The sequence below is a fragment of the Pteropus vampyrus genome, unplaced genomic scaffold (assembly GCF_000151845.1).
Source record: "Pteropus vampyrus isolate Shadow unplaced genomic scaffold, Pvam_2.0 Scaffold287, whole genome shotgun sequence".
NCBI classification, from domain to species: Eukaryota; Metazoa; Chordata; class Mammalia; order Chiroptera; family Pteropodidae; genus Pteropus; species Pteropus vampyrus.
The window spans coordinates 251930-275247 of record NW_011889068.1 but is presented as its reverse complement, the minus strand read 5'-3'; the positions used below and the strand labels follow the sequence as shown (position 1 = coordinate 275247).

Sequence of the window (23318 nt, the reverse complement as noted above, 5' to 3'; positions counted from 1 at the left end):
AATCATTCAGATTTGGATAAACATTTTGAATTTCTGAGCCAAAATGTCAGGTTTTGTTTGTTTGAAACTCAATTTTGACTAAATACAAATGTAAACAATAGAGACACCAAACCAAAATTTGAATAATAACTTTCTTTTCAATGTTTCTCAAATTAACATTAGTCATTCAGCAAAATTTAGTTTAATGTAAAGTAGAAGACTTTAGGACATGCCAACACATGTCCTAAGAAAAGATCAAGTACTTTTGTGCAATCTTTATTTTAGGTCATCATGGCTATTTAGACAAATGTAATTGTTATCCCTAAATTTTAATTAGCAAAGGAAAAAAAAAACAAAAGTCAACAGATGGATATAAAAGAGATCCAAAATTTTTAGTTATTTATTTTCATGTAACTAAACTGCCCTGCCATACTAAGAAAACATTTTTATAAAGGTTAAATAAAGAATTTCATGGCAACTGCTGCTTCTTAGTGCCTGTGTAACAAGAAACATGAGCCAGCCAAAGTTGTGCAAGTTGGTTTTCTTTCCCAGTACGGGAATGTGGTATCTCAGACCTTGTCCTAACTCATTTTATCCCCAAGTGTAAGTCAATCAAGTCAAATATGAACTAATGCCTGAAGGGAAGTCCCGGACTCCAAAAGTATGGATTATTTCACATTTATCTTAAAATCTGTTCTCAGAGTTCTTAAAATTCACTAACTTGGCAAGTCAGGAATTATCATGAGAAATGAAATAATTTCATAACTATGAAGTCATCCAACATTCCATGCATCTGACACTCATTGGGCTTGGCCATGTCTTGGGCATTATCCTGACCTTTAGATAATAAGCTCTTCAATATCCTGTTCAGTATGGAAATAATTAAAATGTGCCACAGTATAATAGGTATGCCATTGTCTTTAATAGAGTTAATGCTTTTGTTACACAGACTTGCGGTAATAGGTTATGATTAAAGACAATCACATTATGTTCACTGAAATCTTTATAACACTCTTAATCAGTATTTCCTATTACTTAAAAATGGCAAAATACCATGCTTTAATGGTCCAGCTGCATTCCCTTTCTCTAAGCACTGTGTATTAAAATTCACATTTAAAAATAGTTCCGTAAAGGACCTTTATGTTTAGACATCAAGAATTCACATTAGCAGAGCGCTGGCTTGTGAAAAGCCTTTGAGTGTCTTGTAAAAAGCTTAAGAAATCTTCAGTACATTTTTCTCCAAAGCTATATTTCAATATCTAAAATTTATTGCCAGAAGAGGGACAGAGAGACCATTAGAAGCACCAGAAGTCACTCCTCTGGGTGCTTCGCAGCTGAAATAACCCCCCGTCATTCCCTTTCATGCAGGCTTGTAGAAAACTCCAGAAATCAGCCTTGTGACTGGATAAAGTGCCCTATCTTTGCCATTTCTTGTGAAAGACTTTACAAGTCTTAATGAGGTCGTACTGCAAACCATTTTTACAAAGAAACTGAAATATACAGGAAAAAGGAAATTCAATCCTAAACTTCTGCCTCTCATTTAAGTAAAGTAAATGTATTTCCCAATTTACAGTGAAGAAATCCCAAATATGCTTTGTCCCCTAGATACTTGATGACACAAACTGTTAGGGCCCCATTTACTTCTACTGGTGACTTCACAAGGTACTGTAAGTTTCCTCAAATCTTAGTTTTATGAAACTAAAAATATTTTAAGAGAGAAAGGTGAAGGAACTGGGTCGACAGTCTAGTACGCTGCTGTTTCAATTACTGCTTAAAACTGAAATAAAAAGGCAGGCGATGGTGACTGGCCAGGGGACCCTGGGTACTCAAATGGAGTTAGTGTTTACAGAATATTTTGGATTAAAAACCTTGCCAGATGGTCCCAAGAAGTGTTTACCTCACTGTTGAGTTCAGCTATCTTAATGTCAGCAACAATAAGAAGCTTGTTACTGCCACTGGGGAGCAAAGGCACACACTCTCTCCTCCCCAAATGGAGCTGCTTGCTGCAGACAGCTGTGCCCTACACAATAATAAAGGTGACACTGTGGGTTTCTGGGAATTTATTTCCATGATTAGGGAAAGAGACAAAGTATGGCAAATTGAAATTGAAACGATGTCTACTTTAAATTGATAATATTTAGTAACTGTTTGATACACTTCCAGTTTATGATAAGCAATAAGAATTTTTCACAGTTAAACAAAAGTGAGAAGAGCTGGACATGCATGTGGACCTGAAAGCTGGTCTCATCCGAAGTATCCTGCTAATCCCCTCCTGGCGCATTCTCCTATATAATCCTAGTTTTCCATTAGAGGCCAGTGGGAGGCCAAAGCGATGCAGGTGGGGAGACCAGGAGCCACTCTCAATTAGGAGTCTATTGGCATTGTCAGTATATGGAAACACGTATTGAGATCAGGGACCTCTTTTTTTTGTGTGTATAGTATACACAAGATCAACCAACATGTTGCAAAGAATACTGTTTATAATTTTTACATTGTTAAAATAATTAAGCTTTTTAGACTTTGTTTTTGAAAAATGTCAGAAATGTTATAAGAAATCTCAACATTTATATATTCAGTGAACGTTTATCGAATGACTATTATGAGCAAGATAAAGAATTACTGTGGAATATCATGTTTTTAAAGCCTCCTACTCTTTTTTTTCTTTCTACTTTCAGCAAAACCCACTAAAATCTCATCTACATTCTTACTGATCCTTATTCTACCCTTCCTATCTCAAAGTCCAAGGAGGCTTTTGTGGTAGGTTATAAACGGCCACAAATTCTCTCAGCAACTCTTATCCAAAGGTAAAATCTAGTTCCTTATCCTTTGGATCTGGCCTAACCTCGAGACTTGCTCTGCCTAACAGAATGTAGCAGAAGTGATGCTGTGTGAGTTCTGAGCTTAGGCTCAACAGGCTTTGTAGTCTCTGCTCTTGTTCTCCTGTCTGGGCTAGCCTGCTGGAGAGGTCATATGGAAGAGAACCAAGAGAACCCTGGCCAATAGCCTGCCAACTACCAAATAGATAAGTGAGGCTATCTTGGACCACCCAGATCCAGATGACATACCAGCTGACTGCAGCTTCATGAGTGAGCTCAGCAGAGACCAAAAGAATTTCCTGACTGAAAGCCTCTAGATTTCTGACCGAGAGACTCATGAACTAAAAATTATTTTTAAGCCACTAAGTTTTGGGGTGGTTTGTCAATTAGCAACAGATATCTTGTATAAACCTCTTCCCATCCAGGGTCAATCCTTCTACCCGTAATTTGAATTCCTTCGTCTGCTTCCCTTCTGAAGACTTATGTCATTAATAATTCTTCCTCTGTTCTGTGCATGACCAGCCTCTTTTCTTTCTCATCATATATGAACATGCCCAAGTTTCTTCCATTTAAAACTCTCGCTTGACTCTGTAGCTGTCTCTACCTAACAACCAATCAAGGTTAAAAGAAAATAAATTCATGCTCATTCTCTTCATTTCCTCACCTCCCTCTTCTCAACCCACTGGCTTCTATCCCTGTCTTGCCACTGAAAATGCTTTCTTTGAGCCATTGATGACCTCTCATTTGCCAAATACAATGGTCTCCTCAGTTTTGTCTCAATCTCCTTATGGCATCTGACAACACTAATAATTCTATCCCTCTAGATATTCTTTCTTGGTTTTTAGAACACCATTATGTCGTAATTTTCTTTCTATGTCTTGGTTTTCCTCATACTTCTTATTCCTCCTGAACGGATCCCATTCCTCAGTTTAACCCCCAAATTCTACTATTAGTCCTTTTGGCAGTCTACCTCCAACATAGCCCCAATGAGCCTCGCCTACTGTTATTTGTGCCTTTGTCTAGTTCCCTCCCACAATGAACAGGGCTGATCTGTATAACCACTAGGCTATTACAGAAATGACAATGAATGATTTCTGAGCTTAGGTTATAAAAGACACTGTGGCTTCTGTTTTGTTCTATCTTGGATCCCTTGATCTGGGGGGAAGCCAACTGCTCTGTCATGGGAATACTCAAGCAATTCTATGGAGAGATCCTTGTAGCAAGGAACTGAGGCCTCCTGTCACAAGCCATGTGAGTGAGCCATTTTGGAAATGACTCCTCCAGCCCAGACAGCCCTTTAGGTTAGCGGTCCCCAACTTTTTTGGCACCAGGGGCCGGTGGTCCTATGAGAATCTAATGCCTGATGATCTGAGGTGGAGCTGAGGTGGTGATGCTAGGGCTGGGGAAGGGCTGCAAATACAGATGAAGCTTTGCTTGCTTGTTGTTCACCTCCTGCTGTGCGGCCTGGTTCCTAACAGGCCATGGACTGGTACCAGTCTGCAGCCTTGGGGGTGGGGACCCCTGCTTTAGATGAATGCAGCTCCAGCTGGTGTCTTGGCTACAGCCTTATCAGAGACTAGAACCATACAGTTAAACCAGTTCCCAAATTCCTGGCTATGGAACTGAGGTAATACATGTTTTATCTATTCAAGTTTTGGGGTAATTTGTTAAATAGCAGTATGCAACTAATACAGATTTTGGTATCTGAAAGTGGGGTGCTACTATAACAAAAGCCTAAAATGTGGGAGGGGCTTTGGAGCGGGGGGCGGGGCAGACACTGGAAGGACTTGAAGAGTGTTGGTGAATGTCTAAAGTGCTTCAAAGATATTAATAGAAACTTAATGGCCTTAGAGGAGGCTGCCAGTGAGGAATTTAGGAGAATGTTAATGGAAACTGGAGAAAAGGAATCTTTGTTATGCAGTGGCAGAGAGTTTAGCAACACTACAACCTGCAGTAACACGGAAAGTAGAAAATGTGTCTATTAAACTGCATGATCCAGCTAAGGCGATTTCCAGGCAGGACTGAAGTGCCTCCTGGTTTCTATTTGCCACTTATATTAAAGTCCAAGGGGGGTGAAATAAGCTTGAGGAAGAACTGTTGGATAATAAGGAGCCAAGACTTACTTTTTTGAAAATTCCTAGTTATCTAAATCAACTATTCCGGGACTTCAATTACACCTGTAAAATCCCATTACCTTTGCCACAGCTGCTTTAAAGGATATGTCTGCTAATTCCAACCTCTGGGTCATCTTGAGGTTGGCATCTGTTAATTATCTTTCCCTCGAAATTGAATAACTTTTTTTTTTTTGAGAATCTTGAGATCTGTCAAGTAATTTTCGGTTATATTGTGAACACTATAAATGTCATGTTGTGAAGACTCCAAATTCTCTTATAATTACTCCAAAGAGTGCTACTCTTTTTGATTTAACAGGTAATTAACTCATTTAGATTCAAATGGAAAATTCTCACACCTGGGTGAGTGGCAGCTCGGGTTAGTTCAATTCTTTAAAGTCTTGGGTATAAGCTGCTTTCAGTTTATTCTGTGCAGGTATAGCTTAGCGGTCAGCAGTTGGGCCAAATTTAAACACATAATTTTCCCACTTCCTTGCTTTCCCTTTTCCAAGGCTTCCACCTCACTCTCTAGCAGTCTTGGTTGCCTGAGTTCTTTCTCTTGGTACTTTGGGCCAGAAAAGTGATAGGCCACCCCCTCAGCACTGATACAAGGGCACTTGTCCTCAGGGCAAAGCCACAAAAAAATAAGGAATTCACTCTGCAGATTGCTTGCTCAAAGTTTCAATTCCCCTCCCAAATCTGCCTGCCTTTACTCAGTCCCCTGAGGCCTCACTCAGGTAGCTGTTTCTGTGTTTCACTTAGAATTTACTGCTATCATTCACAGAAAGATCAGTTAGGCATTTCTACTCATGTTTGACTTCTACTCTGTCTTGGCTCAGTTACCATTACTTCTCCCACTCCTGGACCATGCAGCAGTGTCCACAGTACTCTCTGCTTGTACTTTCAGTCCCCTGCAGACTGTCATTTCAACTACACTACAGGAGTCTTTCCAAAATGCAACTGTAATTCTGTGACTCACCTACCTAAAAACCCTCAGTAGCCAAAAGCTGCCGATCGCATACATGTATATCTCCTCAAAATGAACTGCCAGGCTCTTCAGCACATGACTCCTCTGACAAGTGGCTCATACTTGTTCATAAAACAGAACTGCTAAATAGTCAGGAATTTTGCGAGTTGGTTGTTAAATCACCAGTAGCTTGAAATCAGCTACAGTGGAAATATGTACACCAGAGAAATTAGCCAACCCTACAAATTAGGGCTTCCCCACCACCGTGGCCCTGGGAGCCAGTTAACATGTACCTTCTTCAGGATGGAATGCAAATTATCTATCTATCTATCTATCCATCCATCCAATTTATTATGGTGACACTGGTTGCCTCAGTTATTCAGAACAAAACCTGGATTCCCTTGAACAAGGCACGCTGTTCACATGTATATATCTCCACTATTGTCCACTGGGCTAACTTCTACTTATCTTTCCAACTCGGTCTCTGTGGAAAGCCAACTTAGATCTCTCCAGGTATGTAGATTTTCCTGCCTTTGTGCTATCACTGCCTCCAGACAGTATCGAAGCTGCTTACCACAGTGTGTGGTACCCTAATGGCCTTCATCTGTTTTCCTCTCTTGCAGTTCCACATGTGGACTCTACAGTGCAGTCAAATTAACCAAGCTGTCCTACCACGCCATGCTGTTTCATGCCTCTGTGGCTTTCACAGATACTGTTTCCTTTATTAGAACACCACCCCCATCCTCACTTCATTGGCCTCTTTTTTAATTAAAAAAATATTTTAAAATGACAGTAAACATACAATTTTATATTTAAACATTAACATTCAATACAAATAGCCCTTCTACCAGGAAGCCTTGCCAGATTCCCATCCTCATGTTGGAAATAAAAACATTTTGAGTTCTCATTAAGACTTTGTCCATATCCAAATGCAACTGATTTTACTTCTTGATTCTCTAGCTTTTCTTCCCTATGGCTAGTGTTTTAATTTGGTCCCTCATCATTTCTGTCTTGAACTACTGCAATAATATTCTGATAGATACTAATCACATCTATAATAACTTGTTTACTTTTCTGACTCCCTCACTAGCCAATAAGTTTCTTAGAAGAAAGTACATGCTTAAAAATGAATGGGAGGGAGACTAAATAAGCAGCTAGGGAGAAATAATGGCAGACAGGAGGGCTTGTGAGTGGTCTGAGTGAGGCCTGGGATACCAGGTAATCTGGATATATTTAATAGATGATGGGGGAGTCTGTGAAGATTTTTGGACAGGGAAGTGTAATAACCGAAACATTATTTAGGAAAATTACTCGAGAAGTAGTCTGCAAGATAGATTGAAGTGGGGAAAGTTGTAACTAGGAGACAAATTGAGAAAACTATGGTAATAGTTCATATGAGAAGAAATAATTCTTCTTAATATCATTACACTTGCTTTTAGTCTGCATATATATTTTTAAAGTTTTTTTTAACTTAACTCTATATGCCTTATTTTAAAAAGTTGAGAAGTGTATACAAATGTAATAAAATAGAAAAATGCCTCCTTGACCCACCATTAAGAGGCAATCACAAATCTCCTTCCAGTATTTTCTATGCCTTTGTTCTTATATTGTTAAGATCATGTTGTATGTATATGTTGTATGTTAAGATCATGTTATTGTTTTTCTGACTGATATGGTAGTACTTCCCCTTTCTATGTAAAACTTTAAAGATCCCATAATAATTCATCTTATAGATGAGACTATGAATAAAATTACGATAAACATTTTTATGTATAAACCTTTGTTTCAATTTGAATTACTTCCTGAGAGTAGATTATTAGCAGGTGTTTTACTGGCTCAAACGCTATGATCATTTTAATAGCTTTGATGCTTCTTATCAAATTGCTTTCTAGAAAGGAAGTGTCAATTCCATTTCATCTTCAGTGTCTAAGAGTGTTTTCTTATTTGCCCTTTCTAAATAAACCTTAACATGTATGCCATGTGCCATATAATAGCAGAGGCAAACACTGGAAAAAATTTATCAGTTTGAACAGTTTTGCCAATACAGAATATTTCTTTTCCCAAATCTGCCTTTAAATTCTCTAAATTGTGATTGTGGCAACAATAAATATGCTCTTTCTCTAGATATATGTGTACACATGCATTATATAAACGAATAGGGAAAGAGTGGTGATTGAATAAGAATTACAGTCTAGTTAATGAAATTGAAAGCTGGCTGGAATTACTATAAGATACTACTGAAAACGTACTATTTTCCCTTCAGATAACAGAAAAATGATCAAATCTCATTTAAAATATTTGTATATTTAAACAGAGAAATTTGTCTATTCAGGTACAGAATGAATACAATAAAAATATTTTACTGTTATGTGGTGAGTATTGGTTGATTATATAAGTATTAGATATAACCTATTACTTGTCATTTCTTAATTTCTGAAACATTTCATCAAGTTGTCAAGTGATAGAAATACCATTTAGATCAGAGCAAAAACAATTTAATATCAAATCTTTAGTCTACTGAATTTTGTCAAATGAGAGGCCTTAAAGCAGGGATTGGCATGGCAAACTGGCCAAATTGTTGACCAAATTTGGTGAACCACCTATTTTTGTATAGCCTGTGAGCTAAGAATGGTTTTTACATTTTCAAATGGTTGAAAAAAATCAAAAGAATATTCTGTGATGTGTGAAAATTATTGAAATTCAAATTTTATTGTCTATAAAGTTTTATTGGAACACCACCATGCTCATTCATTATGGATGCTTTTGTGCAGAGTTAAGTAGCTGCAACAGAGACTGTAAGGCCCTGAAAGCCTAAAATGTTTACTATCTGGCACTACACAGCAAAAGTTTGTCAACGTCTTAATGTATGATTTATATTTCCCTCACTAACTCTGACTACTTTAATGAATATTTCCCAGATGCTCTGCTGCTCTTCAAAATTAATTCTTACCTTGTTATATTTTGCATTTTTAAATATCTGCCATTTCTTATGAAACTGTATATTATATCAATTTTGGAGCCATATTTTATTATTTCTATAGCTCTGCCTAGAGCCCATTTTCAACTTATCTGGTTACTTGTTTATTAAAATTAAGTCACTGATAGTGGGAATTCTGCAATTCTGAAAAAATGCATAATCTCTAAATTGTGCATGTTTGGAGACTAAAAGCAAATGTAATTCCTTACATACAATGTAGAGGCATTCTTATTCCAAGCAACTGAGTCAATTGAGTGCTCTCTATTAACCAGAAAAGGAAGTTAGCTTGAATAGCATATACACAAATCCTACAGGGTGATGGAAGTGTCACTACATTCAGTTTGGCGAAATTAAACAAAGCTTCCCTGGATTCTGAGCCATACACACTGCCAGTATTTTGGGGAAAGATTTCATAAACCCACATTTCCAGTCGTTAGATTCAACTTTATATAATGCGAAGCACTTCTCTGAAGACTAATCTCTTGCTGGTTATTGTTCTCATCCAACCTGATCTGAAGTCTACTGAACTAGGATATTTAAGGGCCCTTTGTGGTGGCATTTATGACTGTGCAGCTGAATATGTTCAATTATTCCCTAGGAAATAGTTTTGTTCTTCCTTTGTTTGTTTAGGCAAGTAACTATTGTGGGATATCCAGCATTTTAAGTGATTCTGCCTCAGAGCATGTGTTAGAAACTATAAGGAGAGTTTATAACTTTTCATTTCTAAAAGGTTTTACAGCTTTGTATTTCTGGAATTGGTTGTATCCATGTTTCTTCCCATCCTGTTGGGATTTTCTGTTGTTAGCAACCTCCTGTGTGGTTCTAAGATATGCTGACCTCTTTGAAACCTTTCCAGGTGTCATTGCCACTTTCTTGATCTCCGCAATATAAGCTGCATTGTTTAGTGGAGTTAAGTTCTATGAACTTTAGAAATCCTCCCTGAGACTATGAATTGACTAACACCAAGGTAGCATAAACATGGAGACACAAATGTTCCTAAGACCAAGCCTGCTGGGCAATGCAGGATGTGACTTGGAGTCTGGAAAAAGGAACAGTTTGCTCACTTGTAAGTCTGTGACTACCTCCAGGTGCAGTTTGAAGCTAAGTGGCTAGTTTTCCTGATTCTCAGATGTAACCTCTCGTTAGAACACAGCAGATTTCATGATTGTGGACATAAGGAATTCCATGAAGACCCACTGGGACCATTAAGAACTCTGGCTTCAGAGGGTCCTAAACACACTTCCTTTAGCATACGTAGCTGTAGTTAAGAGACAGTTTTTTACAAATTTGATCTAAGTTTAGCCTAAGATTATAATGATTACAGCTCATCTTCAAATTTGTATCCAGAAGATGCAGTTACAAATTAAAAAGAAAGAAATGTTTAATACGTACCTACCTGTCTTATGTCTCCTGTTTGACACTAAAAGGTTCTTATTGTTTTTGGTAATACAGTTAAGGCTTTACAACGGTTCGTACTTGGACTGTGAATCCTGTATTAGTCTAGCTTTAAATGTGGAGTATTATACTAGTGATTTCTCAGCCCTTCTCTTAACACCTCATAGCTTGGCTATTTTAACAGACAAATCATGCTGCCAAAACCTAAACCTAGGAGAGTTTGACAACATTGTGAAAATAACACTATATTGAGAATCAAAACATATGGGATTCCAACTCTACCACAATCTTAGCTCAATATTTCTATTTGTTTCCTTGTCTATAAAATATGCATAACAAATAACACAAACCACAGAGGGATGCTGTGAACAAGAAACTAGTAATAACTACAAAAGACCTTTACAAAGTGCAAAAGAATATTAATAAGAAAGGTGCAGTGGTCACAGTGGTCATCCATTCTTCTTTCCTGCTGATCTCCTTCCCACCCAGAAACTGTGTATTTGTGACATGAAGACGACTCACTGTTCCTCCACACCCCTGAGCCAGCTGTTCTTACGATCACCCTGCTCATCCTGACTCCAGTGTCCAGGGAATCTTGAAAATCATTGAGGGCCATGGTAGTCTATGCATCTTAAATGACTGTGAGGGGCAGTAAGCTTCCTCTGCTTTGCTTTCTATTGGCTAAGGCCTGCTGCTTATTCTGTGTGAATGGGGGGAACGGCTACAGGTACAGTAGTGTAGGATTACCCATCGCTGTATATTCTGAGGCTTCTTTCCTGCCACTACTAGTACATTGCTGGGAATGCAATTACCATGGAGATCTTTCAAAAATCTAAAAGGCTATACAACTAATATTAACCCGTGTTGTCTCTGGGTGGTTAGACTTATAGGTGGTCATTTTTTAATTTGGTCACTATATCTATATGTTCTCACTTTTGCAATTAATAAAAAAAAATAACAAAAAAATCTTAATTTTGAAATAAATAAGCCGCCCTTTAATTTTTTATAAGAGACAAACAACCAAATGACTTGAAAACTCTCTAACATGGAAATTTCTCAAGAGAAAAATTTGAAATTTACAGGCATGTCATTCACTCTAAAAATATATCATATGAAAATATCATATCATATGAAAAATATTTGTAAGAACTGTTATGAAAGCAGTTTTAATGTCAAATTAACTAGAATTAAATGAATATACTTAAATAAGAAGAACTGCACTGTATCTGCTTTTCCAAATTTTATGCTAATAGTGTGGCAATGTAATGAAAAAGCAAGTAAGAAATCAGAACCTAGCTACTGGAAAAAAAAAAAAAAAGCAGCAAGAGGGAGCCTGAGGGTATAACATATTCTGAAGCTGGACTATAGAAGCTGGTCCCAGATGGGAAAACTTGTTCTCTAATCTTATGACTTTCTTTTAATCACAAGCAGACAGTAGTTTCCTTATTACCCAGAGTTTTAGAAATACATTATTCTTGAGAGTACTTCCTAGGATTTCTTTTACTCATTTAAGACCACATCTTTGCATTTAATTCTTCCTCATATTATCCCTGCAGGGCACGTCCCTCTAATTATTCCCATCTAAAGTGACAGGAAAATGGAATCACACTACTTGGAAAACAGACATCCTTTGGTATGTTTTTTCTCACTGCTCCCTTGGGCATATTTTGTCATTGTGCTCACTTCAGCACAGATTATGAGCCGTCCTTGGAGGGCAAGGACTATCTTTGAATTCCCAGCGCCTAATAAATGCCTGGCACACAGTAAAAATAAGAATAAACAAATGAATAATAATACCCAGCACATAATGCTTATCAAGCACTGTTCTTCATATATATTAACTTATTTATTATTCAGTCCTCACGACCCTATGAAACTATTATTATCCTCATTTTACATATGAGAAAACTGAAGCAGGAAAGTAAAGCAAGGCTACCCAGAACCAGGACCCAAACCTACACACTTTGGCTCTAGAGTCCAATCTCGTAATCACCACACCACGCTGCCTCAACAGCGGCCATGCTAACCAGGAGAATGTCCCACTCCAAGAGAAGCATGAGTACTCTGTACTTCCATCTCTAAACATTTCTGGGTTTTTGTCAGATGTAGCTACACCGTGTGGTTCCTTGGGAGACTTAAAAGGGAAAATAACTGGACACAGGCATACAAATGCAGAACCTTAACAATTGCTGTGTTTGTAAGGCTGTTTCTTAAATACCTGTGGGGATTTGTGAGAGCGCCAGCTGTACTGGTGACTATGGAGACTCGCCAGCAGAATATTTTCATCAGTATCCACCTGGCCAAACCGCAGTGTCTCCTGTGTGTCATTACAGATCACAAAATGGCTGAAGACCAACTCCTCTACCTCAGGGCATTTGTTCTGAAAGAAAAAGAATCGGAAAGCCAACATGAATCAGATTAATTGCAAGATGTTTGGCAGCTGTCTGCCCAGTGGCGATTGTTAGAACACAGAAACACTAAAAGATCTGCTGTCATTAGCTCTGGTACACAAAGTATTCTATACTTCCAGGATAAGCACAAAAAATACCTTAAAGAGATCTTAAATGTTCCAAAAATATGTTTCGATTTATGCTCCTGCAAAATAAATTATAGACACAGAAGAGTAAAAGAACAATGAGATCCCTCAAACTTTTAACATTTTAAAATGAATTAACATGCTACAAAGAGTGCGGTACTGCGCAGTGGCAGTGCACGTTTTGAGCAGAACACTGGAGGCTAGAATTACCATGTTCCTGGCCTTCTAAACTCAACAATCAAGACCAATTACAAAGCCACAGTTTGTACCCTAAAGAAAGTAAGGATCTTTTAGGTAATACATTCCCAGATCCTTTAAGGGGTGGGGGCTGTGTGTGTGTGTGTGTGTGTGTGTGTGTGTGTAAATCTGCTCAGGGAGAGAGGTAAATAAAACCATAACTTTTCCTCTGTTAAGAGGTTGAACACATAAAAAAGATCAACTCCAGAATGAGGGTAATAAGGCAAGTTGTAGTTTTCAAAAGTAATGTTTCTTGAAAAACAGTTGTTGGTGTCTTTTTCGGCTAAGAGTCTTCAATCAGCTAATGGCTTCCATTAATCTGTTAAGGCTCAACAAATTAGTAATATGGCCCATTGTTGATGCCTCCTCAATGGTGTCTCCAATTGGTTGCTATTATAACAAAACACTGGCAAAATAATAGAGCATTTCTGTTCTTACTTTCTTATCACTCTAGTTAGACTACAGCCTAATATACAATATACATACTTTTGGTAAATGAAAATAGCTAAATAAATGATTAACTTGAGAATGAAAGAAAAAAATCTTAATTAGCCAATCAATTTGTACACTATTGGAGGTAATATGTAACTGATGCTTCTCCAGTTAGCTTCTGTTTCCTGGCTGTGGATGTAAATAAAGTCACAATGCCACACTTTGTCGCTTGCCATTTTACTGAGGAGTGTGAGAGTAAAAGAGAATATATCGATCATGAGCATGAGTGATTTAAGCAATAATGGGAACTGAAGCCTAGAAGTCAATGAATGAATGCACTTGAATCCAGCCTAGACCAAAACCCCACCTAGAACCTTATCCAGAACAGTTATCTTAGGAGGTAGAACTCATTCCTAGTAACCCAGAAGGCCCCGAAAGTGGGTGGGCAGTGGTCTGTGGCTGCAGTTAGTGAAGAGGCCCCGAAATACCTCATTCTTCCAGATACCCTGGAGGACTTCTAAGCCCTCGCGCTATCATCCATCTATTCTCACTAAACTTCTTCATTCTCATGGAGCAGAACCTTGCTGGACAGTCAGACTAGTCATGAAGAGTCTGGCTAAATAAGACCAAAGCAATTTCAGTTAATGATTATCTGTTGTCTACCATAATACTCTCTGCTATGCCTTTCAGTCATGAGCTATGATTTAAAAACTTGACTGCCAGTGGGTCTTAGATGTCCTGGCCCCTGCTGTATCTTGAGGCTTTCTTCATTTTCTCACTACACCCCAGCTTTGTCAGCTCTCTTCAGATCCTCCAATATATACTGGTCCCTCTCAATTCATCCAACCTGTCAAATTCCTTCCTGCCTCAGTGCCTTTCCTCTGCTTATGCCTCTTTTCCTCTTTGCTTCACTAACTTCTTTCTAGTCAGTCTTCAGGTTCCTGTTTTCAGGCTACCTCCTCAGAGTAGCCTTCTGAGATCTTCTCCCAACCAGGACCCCCCTATTTATGCTCACAAAATACTCTATATTTCACCTTCACAGCACTTATCCCTACTGGGACTAAGTAATTATCTGTATGATTACGGGTTCAATATTGTCTCCATCATTAGATTCCATGCTGAGTAAGGGCTTTATCTCCAGTACCCAGCATAATGCCTGACACATATGTACTCAATAAATACTTGCAAAACAAATATGTAAGTTTAATTTTTTAAAATTATAAATGTAATAAATGATCACAGCAGAAAAACTAGAAAACACAGAAAGTATAGATTCTTTTTTTTTTTTTTTAAGTCTCTAATTTTACACCTGGTGATAACTGCTATTAACATTTTGGTGACTTTTCTTCCAGTAATTTTCTCTTCAGTGTCCTGCCTGTTCCTAGTCTAGTCTATCGTATCTGATCCTACTTTCTATATCTTATACACTTAAAGGTTTGCAAACCTTTAATCAAACTGGAGTCACAGTGTATAATTAGTTTTGATGATTTTTCCATTTAGCATTTTATAATCAACACTAACTGCTCTCCTTGTAAACACTTTTCTCTGCTTTAGGTCCAAAGCTCTATTAATGGCAAACATGAAGAAGGGGATATGATTCTAAACTCCCACTTAGATATCCTGAAATTGAAATTCAGTTTTCATAATGAATTGGGATCACTCTGCTGGTAACACAAAGGTTAAGTTACCAGATGGAGCTTGAATAGAGAAAAAGTCATATTACTTTCTTCATCTCTACAAACTGACCTTTAATAAATGATGAGAGTTTTAGGAAAAAATGTAAATGAAAGAACACAAGGGGGTTGTTTACATTTTTCTAAGGAATACTCAGAGTCCTCAGGGAACGGTTTCTCTACTGCTCCTTTGTCTGTGGAGTTCATTATAACTGTAATAAGTTTAAGCATTTCTTGGAATGTTTTAAATTCTGGTATATTATAAAAAAGATTGTACACATTTTATATGGCATCATATAGGCCAAAATTCAGAATGTTCACTGAGATTTGTAATTAAAAGTTGGCTTATTTACATTTGAAACTTGTGCTAGAGTGCTGTACAGGCATTTGCAATTAAACAGATATCATTTCAGTGTAAGATAAGACATATCTATAGGCATAACCTTGATTTTTAAGTAAAAATGTCCTTTCAATGCTATTTTGTCCAAATGTAAGAATATGACATAAAAATAAAAAGCAAACTGCAAGTGGCATTTTAGGTCCGTAATCTGGTTTTGCAAAACATTAATCATTCACAAAAAGAAAAAAAATCTACAGCCAGAGAAATCAGACACTGATGAAGGCTTCTGTTAATCTTGAACTTGTGACCTAAGGTGAAAGGTCAAATTATTTCATGCTTCATCTGTCTGGTCCATATACACTGGATATAAATGACTTGTCTCGGATATGAATTCGATAAAAAGTATGTGGAGAACTCAAATAACTTATCCTGCTTATTAAATTCATATTTCTCATTGCCAACAATTATACGTATACGAGCATGATACACACAATATTATCCAAGCTTGGGAAAGCAAGCTTTCCCTCTAAAGGGGACAAACCACATTCAGAATATTTTAAGCACAATGAACTTAATAACCCTTTACAAGCCCATTTCAATGTCAAATGTCCTATAATTTCAAAGTAGTACATTTTTGTATTTACTTAAGAATACATAGGGTTAGATGCCTACCGCATTAAAACTTGGTGGCAAGCACCCCTGACATGGGAGGAAACAAGAAAATTACAGCAACAATTACAGAAGTATATCCTCCTGTGGCTCATGTTAACATTGCCAAATCCCTGTATAAATCAGAACCAACTATTCATAGAATGTACCTGTCAGCAATATGCTATGTGACATATGGCTCCACTTAATCAAATATACAATTCCATTTAAAAAAAAAAAAAAAACTCAGAATATTCCTTCAAGGCACTATTTTAGCCAGTCATTCACACTCTGATGTGGTTTAAAACATTTAAATATTTATGCACTATATTGTATTTATATGTATAGCTGTGTCTAAGAGAATATTTTTACCCTGGGAGGAAACTGATATTTCTGAAGGCCATGTTGCAGTAGTTGCTACACATGAGTCCTCTTACAATGGCCCTGATACCAAGACGAAAATATCCTGGGTTTAAATGCTCTATCAATGACTCTTTTATATTTTCTAGGTTTGTTTTTTATTAAATGCATTGTTCAAAATATGACAAAAAACAGAAATTGGAGCCATGGAGGTTTTTTTCACATCACTATTCGAACCAGCTGCAAAGATTTAGATCACACTAGCTCTTATTTTACGCATGTCTTCTGCAACGAGAAAACCATGGAATGCCCTTAAAAAAGAATTTTAAAATATAAAACAGATGTGTTATCTTCTTTCCCTTTGCTATTGTAGTGCCATGTTAGGTAATTAATTCCTTAGTCTTGTATAGGTCTTCATGCATATAAAGAAAAGTTTATTCCCATAAAAATTCTTAAGTTAGAGAACTCGATCCCCTCCCCCCTCACTGCTCCTGTCCCTGTGTGGGGTCAGTGCAGGAGGAAGCACCATTACTCTTGCGGAGCCAGCTCCGCCCAAATGCATGAGGGGAAATGCCTCAGCTTAAACAGCAACACAGTATTATACTGAAATACAGTATTATACTGAGAATCAGTAAGGGAAGCAGAAGTGATTTGTTCTAAATCGCTGAGCACATTATCATTCAAACATTCTGTTAAATTATTTTCTTGCTAGTAGATACGGACAGGTTCCCTATTTTAAATATGCTATTCAGCACAGACTTATACTTCATCCCTTTTTCAATGTGACTAACTTCTGACAAGAGATAAAAGTGAAAAATTATCCATCAAGAATCTTTAACTGATTAAGAAAGTCCATTATCAAGTGCTTTTCAGGGATTCAAAATGGCAGCATGACAGTAGAAGAAAGACTAAGGCTATCTTGTGCTCACATATTTCTTCTCACTGCTTTTTTCTTCGAAAAGATGGAACGCTTATTATCAGAAAGGCTCACACAGGTTCTTCATTTCTGCAATGGATGCTTAGACGATTTGATACATAGCTAAGTTGAAGCTTTGGCAAACTAAAGCCAGAATACTTGGAAAAAATTTCTGGGAATATGTTACTTTCCACACAGATGTGGTACATTAGTCACAAAAATGTGGGCATGATCTCTGATGCATGTGTAGAGAACCCATATTCTCTAAAGTTTTTAAAAATAACATGTGTCACTTTGCCAAAACAGAGAAGGCCCCAAATATTATGGAGCCCATCAAATTCTTCATTCTCTCACATTTTGGTTTATGCTAGAAGTGATAACACAGAGTGCCTAGTGAAAAAGTCACATGTGGACAAACTTCTAGAATGAGCATACCTGTTGCCAAGCTTGTATTGCGGTGTTTAGAGAATGAACTGCGTGGTGCCCAAAGTTTACAAATATAGAATCAACTATGATGGTGCAGTCAAGCAGCTTTTCTACGGCATCGCTGGAAACCGCAATCTGCCCAAAGATGCCGAAAGGTTTCACCATGCTTTGCATTGTAACATTTCTGCACTCTAGAAGTTTACAGTCTGCTTGAGCTGAGAACTGGATCTCCTGACAGACAGAACTATTGTTCCACTGTCGAAGATACATGTGTGGTTCTTTGAAGGAAATGATCATGTATTCTAGTTCAGACGGCACATTTTTATCAGAAACAAATGGCTGTAGGTATCGCGGTGGAGCTGTTGGGAAAACAAACAAGAAAAACAGCAACTGAGATGAGTCAATGTTTTATGGAAATAAAAAGATAACATTTAAATTATTCACTTTTTGATTAGTAAATTCTGTATTTACTGTTTAATAAATGTTAACATTTTCTTGAAGATATTACAATATTTGAATTATCATTTCGTATTTGCAAATAAAACTGGCTTGTTCCATCAGCAGGTCTCTTACATATATATAGTATATATTGTCCAAAGGTTACATTCACTTTCACAGACAAAATCTGATCATAGAGGACAAATAAAATGAAAAGGAGGTAAATATCTAAGGAGAGTTTTCTTTTCTCTCTTCTTTTCAAAGCATTTTATTTTATTTTATTCTTAGTTTCAAGTATACAGTACATTGCTTTGCTTAGACATTTGTATAGTTTATGAAATGATCCCCTCAATTACTCTATCACCCCTCTGGCTCTACACACAGCCATTGCATTACTGCAGACTGCATTCCCAATGTTAAGGAGAGCTTTTTAGAAGTGTTCTGTATCTATCAACCAAATCTCAAAAACAAAAACATGACTCACAGAGAGTTAAAAAAATCACATTAAACTCCATTTTTGCTGAAAAGGCAAGATGTTTAACAGCAGCTGTATTTTGTTTTAATCTGCTTTTTTCCATTTTCCATTACATGTAGGTTGAAAACCTATACCTGAATCAAAATGTATTAACTAGAAAAGGTTTGGTATAGACTTTAAGAAATAATTATTCATGTAACATTAGCAAACTTATAAAAGGCCACTTTTGGGGGTGTGGGAAAATTTAATCTTCTACCAACTTGTAAAAATACTTGTCCTTTAAATTATTGAAGAATTTTCCCATCTTCTGTAGAAGGTATTCACGTTTTTGAATTCGAGTAATATCAAGTACTTTTAGAATCCATTTGCCATTAATGTAATAGCTCAGGATGTAGAACAAAACCAGATGTACCTCTTTCAAAACGATCATAATTGGAATAAAGTAAAACCTGCAATTTTTGTAACTTCCTTGAAAAGTCTCGTTAGGTAGCATGCAAAATCATGTCAGTTCAATATAGTTGGTAACATGTGTAATAGGTCCATAAGATAGTTTAAAAGTAAGGGGTATATCTGTGATATGAAATCAACTTCAGAATAACTTTGCCAGTGCTCTCTGTTAGGGGAAATGAATACCACTTCTAAAAATACCCACTGCCATGTGAGTGGTGGTCAGCAGAGAAGAAACTGTGGGGAAGAAGTGATTAGCAATCACAGCATTCTAAATCGTTGCTAACATTGTAGTACACAGACTGGAAATCCCTGCAAGCCTTTTTACTTCCTGAAAATAAATTATCTGGGTAAAAATTGATGAATTGTGTCTCCAGAACACTCAAGACAAAAAGTAAGTATTAAGTGAATATTGTTATTCTGATGCTAAAGTAAAGAGTACCTGTGCCCTACGGCCATGCTACCCTGAACACGCCTGATCCTGGCTGATCTCAGAAGCTAAGCAGGGTTGGACTTGGTTAGTACTTGGATGGGAGACACCTAGGAAGACCAGGTGCTGTGGGCGTAAAAAAAAAAAAAAAGAAAGAAAATAAAAAAGAGTACCTACCTGTGCCTAATTGATCCAGGTGATGACAAAGATGGAACTCCAGGTGGGTAAATTGGAAGGAAATGCAAAGAGATGGGACAAACCATGGAGTAAAACAGGAGTCGACTCTGGTACAGGCAGCCAGGGCTGTTGGAGTTACAAGCTGGTCACAAGTGCTTTGAGAACCAGATTCACTTGCGGAGCTATGGGAAATAAGTAATGAAAGAAGTTCAATAACCTACATTTCCCAATATCATATAAGTGAAATGTCTTTCTATGAGGGTTTTTTAAGCTTGCACCTATAATCCTATAGTCAACATGCTATCATCAAATCTTTTGTATTTACTCACATACACTAGTTGTTTTTTAAAATTAAGTTCATGTTGATTATTCCTTAAGTTATTAGCAGAAAAGTTTCAAAGCATTCCTCAAACCCCAGGCCATGCTGACTTACCTGCCATCCTGTTTTCTTCCATCCTTATCTCTCATAATTTACAGAAAATTTGTTCTTATATTAGTTTAAAATCAACAGAATTCAGAGTATGACTCTGGTATTCAAAAAAACCAATACTTTCAGTGTCACCATAAATGTTTCACTTTTTTTTTTTTTTTTTACCTCTCCAGATTGTTCACATCCACATTTCCATATGAATTAGTCAACACTCTTTATTGAACACCTAGTTCAATGCAACGGATACTGTGCCATAAAAGTTATGACCATGTCCAGAAGAACTGAGGTGCCATGGACAATTACACTGCATCAGTCGTCTCTTCACTTCCATCCTCTTAACACCATTTTATACAAGTAAAATTTGATGAAAAGGAATAATGAAGGCAGCTGTAGGAGGGAAGATGATTGATTGTACATGGTGGCTGCTGGTGTGCATGGGAAACATACTGCCTAGGGGCCTTGTCTCAGTGCTAGCTAGCAGAGGCACGAGAGCGGGGATGGGGGGTGGAGCAAGGTGCGTCCTGGTAATTATGAATACTAAATTGATGCCGCCCTATTCCCCCTTACCACCTTCCATCTTCTTTCCAAATCTAAAATCTGCCTGCATTTATGGTAGCCTGACTCCCAAATGCATGTGGAGCCTAGAGAAGAAATACTATGATTTACAGTATCTTACGGAGAACTATGATAGGAAAAACTAAAGAAATAAATCCTTGGTTTTCAAAGAACTCATAGTCTAACTGGTGATATGAAATACGTGGACACTTAGAAACATTATGAGACAGAACCACCTCTCAGGAACAGGAAAGTCAAAGTGCTCCCGGTGTGGAAATGTACGAGAAACGCAGAACGCTGTGGGGTAAATTGTGAAATTCTCAGTGTGAATCTTCACCTGAGTTTTGAAAGAGACTGTGAAAAGCCTGGTGAAAATAAAGCTGAGAGCATTCCAACATACTTACTGAGTGTTTAACTTCAAGGATTTACAGTTACATGGTGGTATTTACTGCAGTGTTAGTAAATCTCTATTGCACACAAATAAAACACAAACTCTGGGGTCCTGTGTTATTGAATAAATGCTACGTGCAAAAAGCAGCCAAGTGTATTCTTAACTTTCTATTCAGGCAAGAGATCTATGAGAAACAGTGAGTACATAATATGAGGTTTATCTGAGGCATTTTTTTCTTGCCAACTACAATTTTTCACACTCGAGGGTAGCAGATACCATAACATGTTGAAAAAAGTTGCTAAAACATTATGAGTATGTGCCACACACAATCTTTGTTTATAACAAATTAATTATTTACTTTTCTGAAATTAAATTCACAAATCAATGGTTAAAAGAGATATTTTAGGTACACACAGTAACTCTTAACATACTCTAATGTTCAGTACTATCTCATATAATCTTGAAATCTCGACTAAAATGGTTCCTAGGTTAATCTATATTTAAAAATTTAGACTTTTATTTGAAAATTTGAGTCATATCAAAATTAAAGTTTCTTAAACACAAAATTAATATGGTATAATCTAAATATTCTTTAACTATATTCTGAATCAAAAAAATTATAGTTTTTTGATACTGAATTTGATCATTATATATTATAAAAACAGCATATACATGTCTACCTTTTACAAAAGTATCACAAAGATCTAAGTGTAAAAGACCTTAATTGTCATAAATATGAGAGTAATGACCCTGCTAGGCACACTTATAACAGCTGCATCTGTGTAATTTTCTTACAAAGTTCAGTACACTGAACCTTGATCTGACACAGATATCAAAAAGAAAAATTTAACTTATGAGATATGTAATAATCAGAAACAGAGAAGGAAGTAGAAATGGCTCCCAGAAGATCACCCAAATAATAAAACATAGAATTCAAGATCCTAGTTAGTTCTACTTAAGTAGTTAGTTCAAATATCAATATGTTCCTAATGGAAACTCCAATTTTAGAACAGTGGAAATATTCTAAACGGTGGAAAGTAAGGCAGGAGTTTTACATATTCATACCTTCATTGTAGCCAAAGGGTTACTTATCAGCTCTCCTAGGTGACCTATAGAGGGGTGTCAATTCTTTAAACGAGTGTTTTAGTAAGCCCAGATCCTGTCTGATCGAGGGGCACTGTGGGGACTCAGGCATAATCTTCTAAGATTCACCCTTGGACATCACCCAGGGTGAACCCCTTTAGCACTGCAGGTACCCATCAATGATCTGACTCCACTGATGAAGGCTCGAGCTCTTCTCTGGACCCCTCTGTGGGAATAAGAGCTTCATAATATAGCATAATAATAGCATCGAGATTAAGAAGAGAATGACCGAAGCGAGAGAACTTAGATGAAAATGCTTACACTACTATCACTTATATTTGTAACCTTGGGCAAGTTATTTCATCTGGATAAATCTCAGTTTTCTCATTTGTAAAGTGAGTATAGTAATTGGACCCACGTTTTAAGTATTAAATGAAATAACTGCATACAAAATGCTTAGCATAATGTCTAGCACTCTATAATAGAAAAAACCCACCCCTTCTTTTCTGGCAGGCAAACAGGGGACCATACTGGTTCCTCAGTTTAACATTAACTATTGGTGGTTGATCACCTTTAGCTCCTAAGAGAGATCTCACAATATCACACTGACATTCATCTCAGCGTGGCATTGTCTCTCAAACACTGGTTCACCTGAGCTCTCTCCTGGCTACTGCAAAAACACTGCTCCGTCCATCCTGGGAGAGTAATGCGTGGTTGAGAGAAGACAAGGGAGGATGTACGAGCCTGTTCTCACCATGTTCTCACTACCTCTTAGAACTGTCATTTAAAAAATGTTTTAGCTATAACCCAAAATAAGAAATACATTTTTATTTGTAACCTAGTACACATTAAAATGGAGGAGGGAATAGGAGGTTTACTGAAAATACAACACATTCTGATATTTTTTAAAGTGTAGTAAAATAAACATAACATAAAAATTACTATTTTAACCATTTAAACTACACAGTTCAGTGACATTAGGTACATTCACACCATTGTGCAAGTAGCAATGCAATCCATCCCTAGAATTTTTCTATCTTCCCAAAATGAAACTCCATACCCATTAAACAATAATTCCC

General features: G+C 37.0%; 1 protein-coding gene and 1 pseudogene across 1 annotated transcript in view; one reads left to right on the top strand and one right to left on the bottom strand.

Moving 5' to 3' along the window:
* Positions 1 to 23318, bottom strand: part of LOC105302910 (vacuolar protein sorting-associated protein 13B) — a gene marked incomplete at its 5' end in the record, with an annotated part of 342584 nt that overhangs the window by 71761 nt on the left and 247505 nt on the right. The window contains 3 exons of the mRNA XM_023521022.1: positions 12464 to 12625; positions 17823 to 18172; positions 19781 to 19962. Coding sequence (XP_023376790.1) covers positions 12464 to 12625; positions 17823 to 18172; positions 19781 to 19962 — 694 coding nt within the window. The remainder of the gene's footprint in view (positions 1 to 12463; positions 12626 to 17822; positions 18173 to 19780; positions 19963 to 23318) is intronic.
* LOC111729889 lies at positions 19621 to 19738 on the top strand (annotated as a pseudogene).